At 31.2% G+C, this 14,056-nt stretch overlaps 1 protein-coding gene across 1 annotated transcript; it reads right to left on the bottom strand.

Annotated features, from left to right (window-relative positions):
- Positions 1 to 9,233: 9,233 nt before the first annotated feature.
- LOC140984108 (Golgi SNAP receptor complex member 1-2-like) lies at positions 9,234 to 12,842 on the bottom strand. Its single transcript, XM_073451308.1, has 6 exons — positions 12,520 to 12,842; positions 11,097 to 11,293; positions 10,637 to 10,726; positions 10,485 to 10,556; positions 9,708 to 9,837; positions 9,234 to 9,624 (listed from the first exon to the last, which is right to left on the bottom strand). The coding sequence occupies exons 1-6, from the start codon at positions 12,638 to 12,640 to the stop codon at positions 9,527 to 9,529; spliced, it is 708 nt and encodes a 235-aa protein (XP_073307409.1). The 5' UTR covers positions 12,641 to 12,842; the 3' UTR covers positions 9,234 to 9,526.
- Between the last annotated feature and the right edge of the window lie 1,214 nt (positions 12,843 to 14,056).

Raw genomic sequence — 14,056 nt, 5'->3', positions numbered from 1 at the left:
CTCGTGGATTTAATTTTTTATGTCAGGGTCTGTCGACTGGACAATTGCATTTAAAAAAAAAAAGAAAAAAAACCGAGAGAAGACGCTTGACTGTATACACATGGTTTTTGTGGTCCAATTCTAGTTCATTACATATAAATCCATTGCGGTGTCATGACAAGTAGGTTAGTGGTGTCCTGAGGGTTTCATTAATTACCCATTATATATATATATATATATATATACACACACACAAGTGGCCACGCACTTGTACAATATTTGTTATAATTCATTTTGTTTATATATAAATGAGGATCAAAATGTAATTATAAGAAATAGTGAGAGACTAAGCTGTAATTTTAATATATGAATTTTAAAAATACAAAGAAAAAAAGAGAAAAAAGACCAAAATAGAAATTGAACTCACAAACTTGATACTTAAGAAACAAAAGCTCTATCCACTAAGGTAAATGTGACTTTAATTAAAATTTTAACACTTTCTTAATATATATAATTATTAAAACAGATCATGACATCAAAAATTAATTACTCTTAAGGTTTCAAACTTATATATATATTTAATGAGACAACCTTATCTCATTAAACATATTTCAGTAACAATAATATCATTATCCCATAGAGAAATTACTAAATTTACACACAATGTAAACAAATTAAATAATTATGTCATAATTTGTTTTTATAAAGTAACACATTTCACAAATTATAACAAAATAATGATAAATATTTTTCAATACAAATTGTTCGTGATCTAAATATTAATTTAACTTCAATAATAATTACTCATAAAAAACCAACTATACAAATATACACAATACGTCCATATGATTAATTACTAGACATATTATTGATGGATTGTTTTGAATTATGGCACTTGGTACATTAATTTGGTTAATCGATCCTAGACGTGCACTTTCGTAATATGACAAAATAGACATTATGGAATCATTCAATTCATCTTTGTCGACAAATAACACTCTCGCGATATTTTTTATTTTTATTTTTATTTTTATTTTTGCTATATATATAATGATCTACATCTACTATATATTAATCATGTGTATAAAATAAAAACAAGTGCATGGGATTTATGAAATTAGTGCATTATTTTGGTTTCTTTGTATTTTCAGTGTTTTTTTTTATTCGGGTGCTCACATGAATATTACAAATAATCATTACTGATATGAGGCTGAACATTGTTGACATGCCTCAGCGCCATGTCTAATAATGTTATGTCAACGTCGTGATGAAAAACGACTAAAAGTGCTAAAGAAGTCATATTATTGCATTAAGATATGGTTTGTTATTAGTTAAATGATCAAAATCCAATTATACTAAATTAATTCTAGGAAGAGAATTTCTTTTCAAAATTTTCTTTTAAGTTTCGATGATGACAATTTGGAAGGTTATTCTCCTTTGCCTAGATTTTAATTTTCTTCTGCTTTGGATTAAGACAGTTTTGAATTAGCAGAAGGTCCTAGACTCCTAGTTAAGTTCCCTTCTTTATTTTGTTCAATAAACCGGTAGGATTCCGCCAAACCCCCCATGATCTATTTTTAAAATTTTTTTTCCTCCTCCATCGAATAGTTTTCAATTGTTATTCGGACGTGATTAAATGTGTTGACTATTAAAACTTCGCGTTTTGTTTGGTCAAAATTTAATTTCTATTAAAACATCATGTCAGCTTTAATTACAGAATTTACTGCAATGTGTGTATGTGTCTACACACACAACACACGCGCCTAAACATACACAAGATATATATATATATATATATATATATATATATATAATTGAAAACATATGTATGTGTCACAACAACAATAGTAAATATAATTGAAACAAAACGAGTATTAATTAATCATTTATGTTATATTGAATTATATATATATGTATGAGCTCGAAAATAAGTTTAGTTAATTAATTTAGTTGAGTACGAGGTTGTCTAAGCGCAAGTACTGGAAATATCAATTGAGGAAACAGAAGTAATAGATAACGAGTAAAAACATATAAATATAATTTTTTTTAACAAGTTCCTATTTTTTTTTAAAAAAAATTTCAAAAAGTTTAAATTTCAGGCATCAAATATCAATTTTTATTTTATTATATATATTTATGAGCATGAAAAATTTGGGGTCTCCAAAATATATATATATATATATATATATCATGGTCGCGTTAATTGAATTCCAAGTCATAGAAAACATTGAATTAATTACCCACATTCATGTCTACTAATACTACAACCACCATAGACGAACCCATTAATTTGTCGTTGTTGAGCGGTATTTTTCTCCCTTTATTTGAGAACCATGTCACCTGCCACGTACGCAGTGCCCATGGGTGTCCACCAAGAGTCGGACAACATATTATTTCTAATTTATAATTTTTTGGATATCTTACTAATCTTACGTCGGTCCTGAGATGTTCGCGCAAACATCTTGCATCTAATATAACATGTTTATCGAGACTTGAAAGAGTACAAGGAGACCGTCGATATGACGTTCTACAATATACACACACATATACATGTTTACAGCGTACACACACACACAGACACAGACACACACACACACACACATATATATATATATATAATATATATATATATATATATTGATGCAGTGGACTTATTGACGCAGGCCATACCTCGACATATAGGCGAGACTTTTCAAAGGCTACGCGAATAAGGTCAACTTTTCTTGTCAAAATTAAGAATTTAGTAAATTAATTAGTTTTAAATGTTTTCACCCTTTCAGTTTATTTGCATAACAACAATCGAAATGTTTTAAGATTTCTTGTCTTGCTTCATGGTTGTATGTGATATATACAAATGTTCAAAGTTTCTTAAAAATGAAAGTTTAAATTAAAATTTTAAGATTTTTTTATAATAACTTAAGTTAATTATTTTCATAAAAATACATAGTAGCTGTTAAAACTTAAAAGGATCATTGTGCTTATAGGGAGCTGAATATGGGATGTGACTTTATATATTTTTTATTCACTTATTATGAAACTAGCCAACCAATTACTAATTTCCGACAAAAACTTGAGTACTCTCATTATTCAAGATTTCGAGCTTAATACTTGGCCTCTCACTTNCTCACAGAAACACACACTGGAGAGTGTGAAAATCAATAAAGTTAATATCAGATAAAGAACTGTGGACGCTGAAACATGTTTTTTGGCATCTTAAGCTGAATAGTAGGGCTATCTATACAGTACTAGACTTTTCTGTGTATGTATTATCATTCATGCATTCTACATACGAATAAAAAGTTTGAAAAAACGTTCATGATTCGGATGCTGGAAATATAAGCAGACAAAACCGAATCGGGTTGGATATACATTTATATATACTCCATCTTGAGCCCGAATTTTATGCATTAAGGTAGATTGAAGCTTGGTTTCAAAATGCAAAATCGAAGTATTTTGATTTTGTATTCAGCTTGGTTTGAGTTCATGCCATATTTGTTTTCTTAGCAAATATTTGTTGTATTCAACATAAGATTTTCAAATATATATATATATCCAAGCTCATTTTGAGTTGATATTTTCTAAATAATATTTCAGTACAGTGGAATTGCAGCTGCAGGCTTTTGGTTGAAAATGAAGGCGTGCATAGAGTCTGCTACATATATGCGTAGGTGTATGGTAACATATATAAATGCGTGCATGTTAGGTTTATTTCCCATGCACCTAGTGAAGTGTTTTACTGCAGATTCCCTCTAAAATATTACAAGAAATCTACATTTGTATCAACTCTAGGCACTATATATATGTGATTTATGAATCTCCATGCTTCGATGTTTGTAAGAATGAAAAAGGAATCTAATTTTCTATAGAGGTGGCAAAAAGTTTTGACAAAACACCACCTATATAGATTATTTTTGTCTTGGCTTAAGTACTGATTATCTATGGCTGTCACCAGCTAGCACCATGATATATATATATATATATATATATATATATTTCAAATATTTTTCAAATTGGAAATTGAGAATACATAATATTGTTGGAAGCTTTTGTTTCTTTCATAAAATTGGATTAACAAATTAGATAAAATTTTTACATAGTTTGCTACTTACTGTTATTGTAAAATATAATGCTAATATTTATTATTTATTTTATGTATATACGTTGTGTATGTCTCGATGATTAGTATATATGTAATATTTAATAACTTTCTAAATTCATTGAAATTAGAGATGACCACCATATATATTGGATTGGATTTTTTTAGAAAAGTAATTTTAGACTATTTTCTCTTAACTTCTAATTTAATGATGGTAACAACTGTGAGGACCGAATATTTTTGGTTAATCAACATTCTAAATTAATCATGTGTAGGGAGATTGAAGAGCTTAGGATCTTGGATTATGGTATTAAGTGAGAAATATATTGGAAATCCTTGTATGGGAGATTTTATTATTGAAAATCTTAATTATCAAGTCAACAATATTCATATTAAGACGTGCAATTTTGAAAATTTGGAAGGGAGTCTTGCAAGATTTGAGTATCATACAAATTAAAAGAATTAAGGCATGATTATTACTAGGAATTTTCGAAAATCCAACCATATTACATACCAAATTATTGTGATGGTTAAATACTTGATTAGTTGGAAACAAATCATCCAAGATTGCTCAAAAATCCTTCCCACCTAGCAACCTAATTTTCGAACCAATGGAGGACAAGGAAATCAATGAATAAATCTCACCACTTAGGTAGCTGAATTTTCGAAAATAAGCAAGGAGATTTGGAGTCAATATTGTGAGATTTGAGGTAATATTGAGCATGATTTAGATGCCATACTTAGTCTCATCCTCATCCCCTATAAATAGTGCATCAACCCTAGCCATGCTCACACCATAAATTCGAGACCCCCTAGCTGCAATATTTCGAAAATTCCAGCAACTTGTCCTAGCCGAAACTCTGAACAAAATCGTCCAAGAATTCGAGCCGAATTACTGTCCGAGCAAAAACGATAAGCAACTCAATTCCCGAAGCCAAACACCTACGTTTTAGCATCAAAATACATTGTAAGTGGGTTGTTTTAAATGTTTAAATTTCGGATTATGCATGTGTTCGTTTGTTTTAAAATCCGGTCGAGCACCGTCGTCATGTCTCTACGTTTTAAAATTTTTGGTACGTTACGTGTTGGCACTGTGAGGATTCCATGAAAATGGGTGGAATTCCAACATATGGCCCTTCACGGTGGGATAGAACCGTTTTATGGCCTCGCTCCCTTAGAGGATTAAAACTTAGGGACTAACGTCAGTAAACCGTTAAAGGTGAAAAATCGCAGTGCTGTTATGATATGAGTATGATGTTACGATATGAAAAGTATGATGTATTTATGTGTTAATTTTCGAAAATGTTGTAAAATTTTTATGTTGTGCTCGATACGCCCCCACTTGCTGAGTATTTCCAAATACTCACCCCCTTACAACATTTCCCAGATAAATCCGAGGAGGAACTCGAGGAGGAGGAATCAGATCAGTTTTGGGGCTGGTGAATGCGAGACTTCAAGATTTTAGATTTAAGTTGAACTTTTAATTTAGTTTTACGTTTCAGCAATTAAACTCTGTCGTTTTTGGATTTCGGTATTTGTAAAGACAATGTTTATTTCGTTTGAATTATGATATATAAACTGGTATCGGTTTACACTGTACTACAAAGGCTTGTTGTTTCGATTGTGTGGTTGTTAAACAACGCCGGTGTCAATCTCGAGTCTAGGGACGTGACAACAACATAATAAGAATTATTTGTGGGAATATCTTGCTTTTACTTCTTTTTTACTCATTTGTGTCATTTTTTAAACTATTTCATAATAATATTATCTGTATCTCATCTTTTGGCATAGAATAGATACCTAAAAAAATAAACCAAAAAATTATCAGTGATGATTTTTGTGAACTTAGATAATATATTTTAACTTGAAATTTTATCAATAAACTCTTCAATTTCTTTGTAGTTTGTATACATTTATATCGTTTTAATAATAATTTTTATTTACATTTATATTTATATTATATATAAAGTTGAAAAATTGTTTTCTTGTGGCTAAAATGGAAAAAAATCAGAAATTAAAGTTACTTATAATTATTAAAATTTTTAACCTTAACTGCTCATTATGTATCAACCAGTTTGACAAGGTCAACAATTGAAAAACCATAATTCCAGTTAAAGGCGCAATGATGTTTTACCATTTATGTCTCTATCACATAAATATATTTACAAAAAATATCAATGTAATGTCTAATATTTCATATATGGAGGGCTAGTTTGACCAATTCACAATTGAAAAATATTTTCATCTATCCACATTTTTATAGGTACTAGGAAAAGATGTGTAAATGCACGTCATAAAAAAATTGTTTTGGTAACAATTAATTATCCAAGTGAATTAATGTCACAAGTGTTTTTTTATTTATTTTGTTACAATGTTAATATGACAAGTATAATGTACATGTGCATTAATGCATTAAATTTTATTATATCAGACATATCCAAGATGTTTTTAAACATATACTTATTTTTAATATTTTTTACTTAACCTAATAACTTGATATTTTTATTTTTTTTCTAATTTTTATATATTATTTTCTCATGATATGAAACAATCTTTTCTTCTTCGTTTTTCTGAGCGCTTGATTTTTTTTTTATATAAATAATTTGCATATCTTTTTCCAAATATATATCTTCATCATCTTCATATTAGATCTACTTTTGTTGCTCTATTATCATTTTGGGGTTGAATCATGTCTTTTTGAATGAATATTTTGGCTTTTTGAAAATACGCAATGATTTATCAATTACTTTATTAAGAAAAATAAGACTTTTCAATTTATCTATTTGCATTGAAAAAAATCTAAAAACATAGGTTTTTTTTTTTGTAAGTGATATTTAAATGAAACAAATAAAGTAGATAATTTTTTTAATATGATCGGACAATCATCAGACTCCACGGGTCTATGAAGAAAAATATTATTTCAAACACTATTGTATTTGTACAATTAGATACTTTGCTAGGTTTAGAAACTCTAAAAATCTTGATTTTGATGATAACAAAAATTTTTATTGTGATTCTAACATATTTACTCAATTGTGAATTTGATAAATCAATATGGAAGTTGAAACTCGAATTTAACCAAACTAAAAATTTAGCAAGCTACAGTATTTCGATGATATCTTTCAGCTCGATGATGAAAATGACCACCTGCCAAACGACCTAATAGAAAACTCAATTTGGAACAAGCCGTATTTCACATCAATTGAGCTAAATAAGATATCAGCCAGGAAAATTGATTGCGACAAGGCTCGTTCGCTGATTTAAGAGGTACGTGTGTTGGGTTTAGAACGCTTTGAGATAGTTCGGTTCCGGTGGAAATGCCAAAGAAAAAGGAAGGAGAGGCGGGGGCTTCAAAGGTGTTTTATTCCGAGTAGAGGTATAGTTCCTGACCAAAGTGTCATCGAGTTAGGTGTTGGATGAACACCGTACTATCGAAATTGTTTTTTAGTAGAGACAGAACGACCAGACTCAAGTCATCCAGTTAACAGGTCAACAAACTAATCTATCCGATACAGATGCAAGCTTAATCATTGATCGGAAAATTTCTATAATAAATTGGGTTCCTTGTCTTGGCTTGGGGCAAGAGAAAGTAGAATAGGCCAATAGAAAGATTCCTACCATCACAAAGCATTCGATAAAGAGATGGCGCATCCTTCATTTGCAGTCGACGTTCTGGCTTTGTCCGTCTACAGCTGAATAAAGCTTATCTATTTGGCTGATAAGCAAGGACCAGTTGAGCATGATCAATTGCGGTATTTTAATTTTATCAATTTGATCAGCCCGATTATCCAAATAGAATGATTCAATATGTGTTACTAATATAAAACAATGATCTACAAATCATATTCACAAGTCAAAGTTTGAATCAAAGTTTAAGATGCTGATAAATGACGATGAACTACTAGTTCTTCACAAGGCTGATTTCAACATACCTCATCATTTTCCTAGCTGCTAACACAACTTAAGTTAGCATTATTCAACATAATTTGTATGACAGTTCATTCAACCTTCTCTAGACGATTATCTTCGATGCTAACATATAGACATAAATATATATTAATAATAAAAAGTTGATTTTACATATACGTCTTTATTATTTTATAAAATTTTCAATTATATCTTTTTAGTATCTTTTTTATTATTCTATAAGTCACGTGGATGAAAGGTTATATGGTTTTTTCACAAATGGAAAAATTTACTTTTCACTCACACTTTAATAAGTATAAAAGACATATAGATATATATAATATAATTTACCTTACTGCATCGGACAAGAAAATAAACCACTATTTGTTCTCAGGATATGTCTCAGTCAATTCATGTCATACATTTTAATTTTATCAGAATTCCCATATTCTATTTGCAAGAAATAATGAGGCAATCTGCCATTTCACGATCATCGCATTGACATGTCATATAGAGGTGGAACACACACAGTTTCTCATCCCGCTCCACTTTTGCATGCGCTGCATCGCCTGCAGATACATTATATTTTGTTGAAGGTATACATGACATATATACGTGTCATAAATTTTTTCTTATTTTTTGCTCCAAGATCATATTAGAAATATTGACTAAAAGTGTAATAATTTCTGGGAAAAAAAAGTTTTTTTTACAAAAAAAAAAACAGAAAAACTAATAAAATACATATAATTCTCCTGTTCTGACAAATATTTTTAGTGCGACAATTTTTAACCCATGCAAAAGACGTACACCTATAAATTAAATGATACAGCACATTCACACAATGTCAAAGTGGCCAAGCATTTAAAAGGCCAACAGAAGTTTCTGTTGGTCTTGGTAATTTGACAACCCATCCCGACCAATACTTCTCTCACACCAAAGATTTTACTCTTTTTGCCCTACATCTCAGTAGATATTTAGAAGAATCAAATTATGATTTTAAATCCACTCATGATTTGAATATTCAAACTTGGCCAAGTGTTGCCGAGTAGTCCATTTATATAATCACATGTGATTCATATATTGTATTAAATAGCTCGACCAGTAGATGATTCAAACAATGTTTAAAAAATTCAAACATAAATATAATTCCTTGCTAGCAACTCAATTTACATGAAACTCCTACAAACTTTTAAAAAAATGTTATCATACGTGATTTTTCTAAACTATATGTTGAGACCTGGGAAACATATTTAAGTCTCATGAGCACATATTGTTACTAATCGTTTGACAGATTCCAGTAAGACAACTATGTAGAAGACGGCTAGTAAGACTATCTGGATTAATTTTAAATGCAATAGAGAAGATCACGATTCGACAGTTCTCTAACGAGCAAACACGTGAGGCCCGATATATGTTGAATAAATGATTGTAGGTGTATGTATACTAGTCTTGGACAATATAACGTCAAATAAGGCGTGTTTGGAATCGAAAAACTTAGCAAAATTTCTTGGAAAAGCCTCTCGCTTTTGACATCAGACAGTGTGTTCACTTAGAAAGCCAATAGATGATAAGAAAAAGTGTACAGGCAGCAATGACTGCAGACAAGATGAGATTGTCTCTTGATCGCTTCCTTCTGATCGAACCTGTAGGATAATCAATAACATATTCATAAACGTATTTTCAAATTTAAAAACATCTACAGAAACTATCGTCGGTAGATAATTACCAAGTACACCACGAATGACCGGAAATTTGTCACTTAATGTCTTGAGTTTTCCTTGAACATCTCCAAACAAGGCCCTTTGAGAGGCCAATGAAGCTTTAGTAGCTTGAGCTTGGTTGATCACATCATCAATCTGTAAGGGGGTAAAAGATGCAAAGCCACAAGAAGCTGTAAAACTTACATAAAACCATGCGATTACAAATACAAAAAACAAGGTCAACTTTTCAACCTTACAAAATCAGTGTCTTCAACGAAGAAAATAAAGAGCGGCATCGTGATTACTCACACAAAAAATATTGAACTACATAAAAACAGTGTAAATAGCGTGCCTCAACTAAATGCTATTATGCCCAACTCCGTCACGTGACAGCGCATTTGATTAAAAACAGTTCTGTTAATCAGTAGGACAACAATTTGGACAAAATCTCAAGAATACACATCAACAGAGCGGTGGCAGCCAGCTCATGAAGTTGTAATGCTGGCTGGCTCTCTTTTCATCACTAATCAGAACCAAATAGTTGGGCTTTCAAATGAAAAAAAGCCTAAAATGTCGAACCCAAATAAAGAAAGTGTGAAACTGTTAGGTAAACTAACAGGTTCCCCCAATGCAGAGACATTGGAATCCATAGCTGGCACTTGGTATATTAGTCTTATATCAATGGTACAATTTGAATGATTACAGCATCAACCTTGGTCGCTCACCAATTCACACATGATGGAAGAAATGTTCTTCTGCAATATTTATCAAGACATTCTAGTCAAGCAGCTTATAAGTCTTACATGAGATATGCTTCCATCTATGGCAGCTCTCTCCCGAAGTAACTGCATTCTTGGAGAATCACTGTCATATGCCTGCACATATTTAGCATTTAGCAAGAAGAGAACCAAGAACAATTTTTTTTTACTCATAATTTGATATTTAACGCTCTCACCTTGAAGTCACTGATATCATCGTGGGCAAAACTAAGAAGCTCTGCATGTTCCCTCGTTGAGTTAATATTTCCCTTGATGCGTCTAAATTCCTATATTAGTATTAGAAATCAACCTAACCATGATAACAGATAAAAAAAATATGGAACATGAAACGATACAAAGACTACTACAAGAAAAGCACAAGGAAGCATTTTGAAAAACCCTAGACATAATGCAAAAACAAAAGCCATAAAGGAACTGAAACTCCGAAACCAATTTTTTCAATCATTAGTTTTGTTTCTAATAACACAGAGCAAATCATCATATAAAGTAAATTAAAGATGAGAAGAACAAAAAGTTTATATATATTCTGCAAGTGCAAGCAAAATAAATATTTTAAAAACGAAAATTTTCTGACTTTTTCATCATTTGCACAAGTTATTATATATTAGCAAAAAGATCATGAATCAAGTAAATAACCTGGGAAAAATCTTGCAGTATGTCTCTGTGTCTTGCTAGCTTTTGAGTAACTGAAGCAGTAGGCACAGCAGATGCAGCACATCGACTCATGGAATCATATATATCCTGTAGCTTCTCAAGTGATGACTGAATCTCCATTTCCACAGACTTCAAAGACCTGCTAGAACCAAGAGTTGGTGAACCAGGGTCGACATAGCCTGGAAAACAGCACAACCCAGATACATGAGCACCTAAGTGAAAATCATATAATAAAAGCAAAGGATTTATCGAATCGTCAATTTTTCAAACTATCCCAGGAGAGAGATCTTGCAATCATATCAATAATTGATTTTATAACGAAGGAACAAAGGAAGAATGTTGGAATGCTTTTTCGAATTATACTGCATGACCTGAAGCACTGTATACGTTACAAACTAACACAAAATTATCACAACACAAAAGAAAGAAATATTATTATAAAATAAATTGTGGTGGATACTGAAGAAACAACAAGCTATAAGACCTGTCCAGAAATATTAATTATTAATATCATGATGTTCCTAACAAGACTTGATTTTTTCAATCCAATTCACCTAAGCCGGCTAAAGTATGTTAAATACACTGTCACTTGCTTTATAGAATGTCTGCATACTATGGATATAAAAGCATGCAATAATCTGGTTCAAACATGGCAACTTTAGAAATACAGAGGTGGTGTAGCTCATTGGTTTTCATCTTCAATCAGGCACATGCCAAAGGAACCAAAAACTAATTGATAAAACGAGTTTCGCTAATAAACTGCAAAGATCCATACGCATGCGCCATTTCTCAGAAAAAATTCCCCTAATCTTGATGAATACATGGAGTATACAGGAAAACAACAAAACTCAACAATTAAACACAAAGCCTTCACCACAACATTCTTCTTCACATAAATCTCTTCCATCCAACTAGTTAAAGCACATGTATAAGAAAAAAGTCCGTTAGAGTACCAATCCGGAGTAATTCAGATATTGATCCATGTTCTGTATGCTTCTAAGTTGATTAACAAGCCAAATTATGAGATCATCATGTTTTATAGCATTATCAATACACTACTCAATTGACAAGAAATCCTATTCACGAATTAATCACAAAGTATATGCTAATTTTCACGATTAACTTCCAAATTATGTATCTCTGAAAAATAGTTTAAAGCACTAATCACATCCAATTATATCCAAAATTTACACGAAACCCGATCCTAAAACAGCAACCAAAGCTTTGTCACCTAAAATATAAAACATTTTCCCAAAATGTAAAATGGAAATACAGGTTTTACAACAAGAAACTCCCCGTCACCATTGGCAGCTATCGAAATACAAAGTAAAATTATATAAACGATGAATAAATAAACAAATGAACATCACACCAAATTAACTGCTGGTGCTGACAAAAGTAGTACCTCCTTGGGTCAATCGAGAGCCGAGCTTCGCGTAAGAAGAGAGCTTAACATCGAGATCGCCTTCAATTTTTCGCGCCTCTTTGCGGAGCTCTTCCCATCCCGACTCCTGAAACACGTCCATAATTGGATCCCCACCAATCCGGATCTATACGGATCCGCGTCTTTTTCCAACAGCTCCTCCACTTCACTCCTTGTCCTGATTTTGATCCGAATCCGTCAGTTATTACAGTTGGATTTGCAGAATCCGATGCTTCGGTTCTGCACTAGCTTTTTAAACACTCGAATCTCATATTCCTTCATTTCGAGAAACTCTTCAAAATCGTTTGGGTTCTAATTTTATGGGCTCAAAAAACTGGGCCTTTTAGTTTTATATTTTAATTTTTAGAACTCAATTTGAGAATTTAAATTTTTTTTTTATTTTCACTTTCTGAATTAAAAATATTTTTAATTACAGATAGAAAAAAATAAGCCTTTTTTGAATTACATGTCTTTTTTAAAAAAAAAAAACTGAAAATGGTGATTGTTGGTACTATTAAGTGTAATTAATTATGCATATATTACCTTTTTAATTAATAAAGTACATTTTATGTAAGTGAGACCACAGAGACATTGTGATTTTTTTTGCTGTGTTACACAGCATACACCAATTTTCTAAGCTCGAGACATCAATAGAGTACATTATATTTAAACCAAATTACTAATGTATATATGTATGTTATAAACAAAAGAGTAGGTCTCTTGTGAGACGGTCTCACGAATCTTTATCTGTGAGACGTGTCGACCCTATCGATATTCACAATAAAAAGTAATATTCTTAGCATAAAAAATAATATTTTTTCATGGATGACCCAAATAAGATATCTGTCTCACGAAATACGACCCTTGAGACCATCTCACACAAATTTTTGCCTAAACAGATAGTGGTTTCTTACCTACACTCTGGGACAAAATGAATATGTCAAATTTTGTGAAAAATAGCAATAGAATCTTGTATGTTTCATTGCTAATTAATTATATTGGAGGAATTTTATGTTCCATCCCTACTTTTAGGCATGGTTTGGCATGCCTAATAATAGTTAATGACAATTTTAATTTCTCGGGGCCCATTTTATTCGTTTTTTAGCACGAAAAAGATGGTTTAGTTCAATCTATTTGTGAAGACTTTCAAGATATGTTCAGTGTACCATTATTTCGAAAACGATTTTTTTTTTAAATGTAAAATTGAGCATCAGTTTGTCGTAAGGGTACGCTAGCTAGAATAAGTGTGGATCGTAACTAAGTAGGGTTGTGCCATAGCACCACATAATGGAGAAATCAAGTCGTACGTGAGGCCATATATAGGCGAGCAAACTGCAGCCAAAAGTCACAAAATGCTCGTTTTGAACAAACAATTTTAAAATGTTTTTAGCCTTTTTTAAATGAAAAGAACTTAAGCTATATATTTAGCTAAAATTTTTGTACAACATTTTTGAATTATATTTTTTTAAAAATGTTCTCCGAGTATATTTTTATAAAACAACCTAGATGTTTTTTTTTT

Source organism: Primulina huaijiensis, chromosome 9 (genome assembly GCF_012295235.1).
Source record: "Primulina huaijiensis isolate GDHJ02 chromosome 9, ASM1229523v2, whole genome shotgun sequence".
Lineage (NCBI taxonomy): Eukaryota > Viridiplantae > Streptophyta > Magnoliopsida > Lamiales > Gesneriaceae > Primulina > Primulina huaijiensis.
Note: the sequence above shows the minus strand (reverse complement) of the source record. Positions and strands in the feature narration are given on the sequence as shown.

Bases quoted from the DNA above. Each gene is read 5' to 3' on its own strand.
- LOC140984108 (XM_073451308.1), bottom strand. From the start codon at position 12,640: ATGGACGTGTTTCAGGAGTCGGGATGGGAAGAGCTCCGCAAAGAGGCG. The intron at 11,294-12,519 runs GTACTACTTTTG...GCTGTTTTCCAG, and splicing joins CTCTCGATTGACCCAAGGAG to GCTATGTCGACCCTGGTTCA. The intron at 9,838-10,484 runs GTAAGACTTATA...ACCCCCTTACAG, and splicing joins TAGATGGAAGCATATCTCAT to ATTGATGATGTGATCAACCA.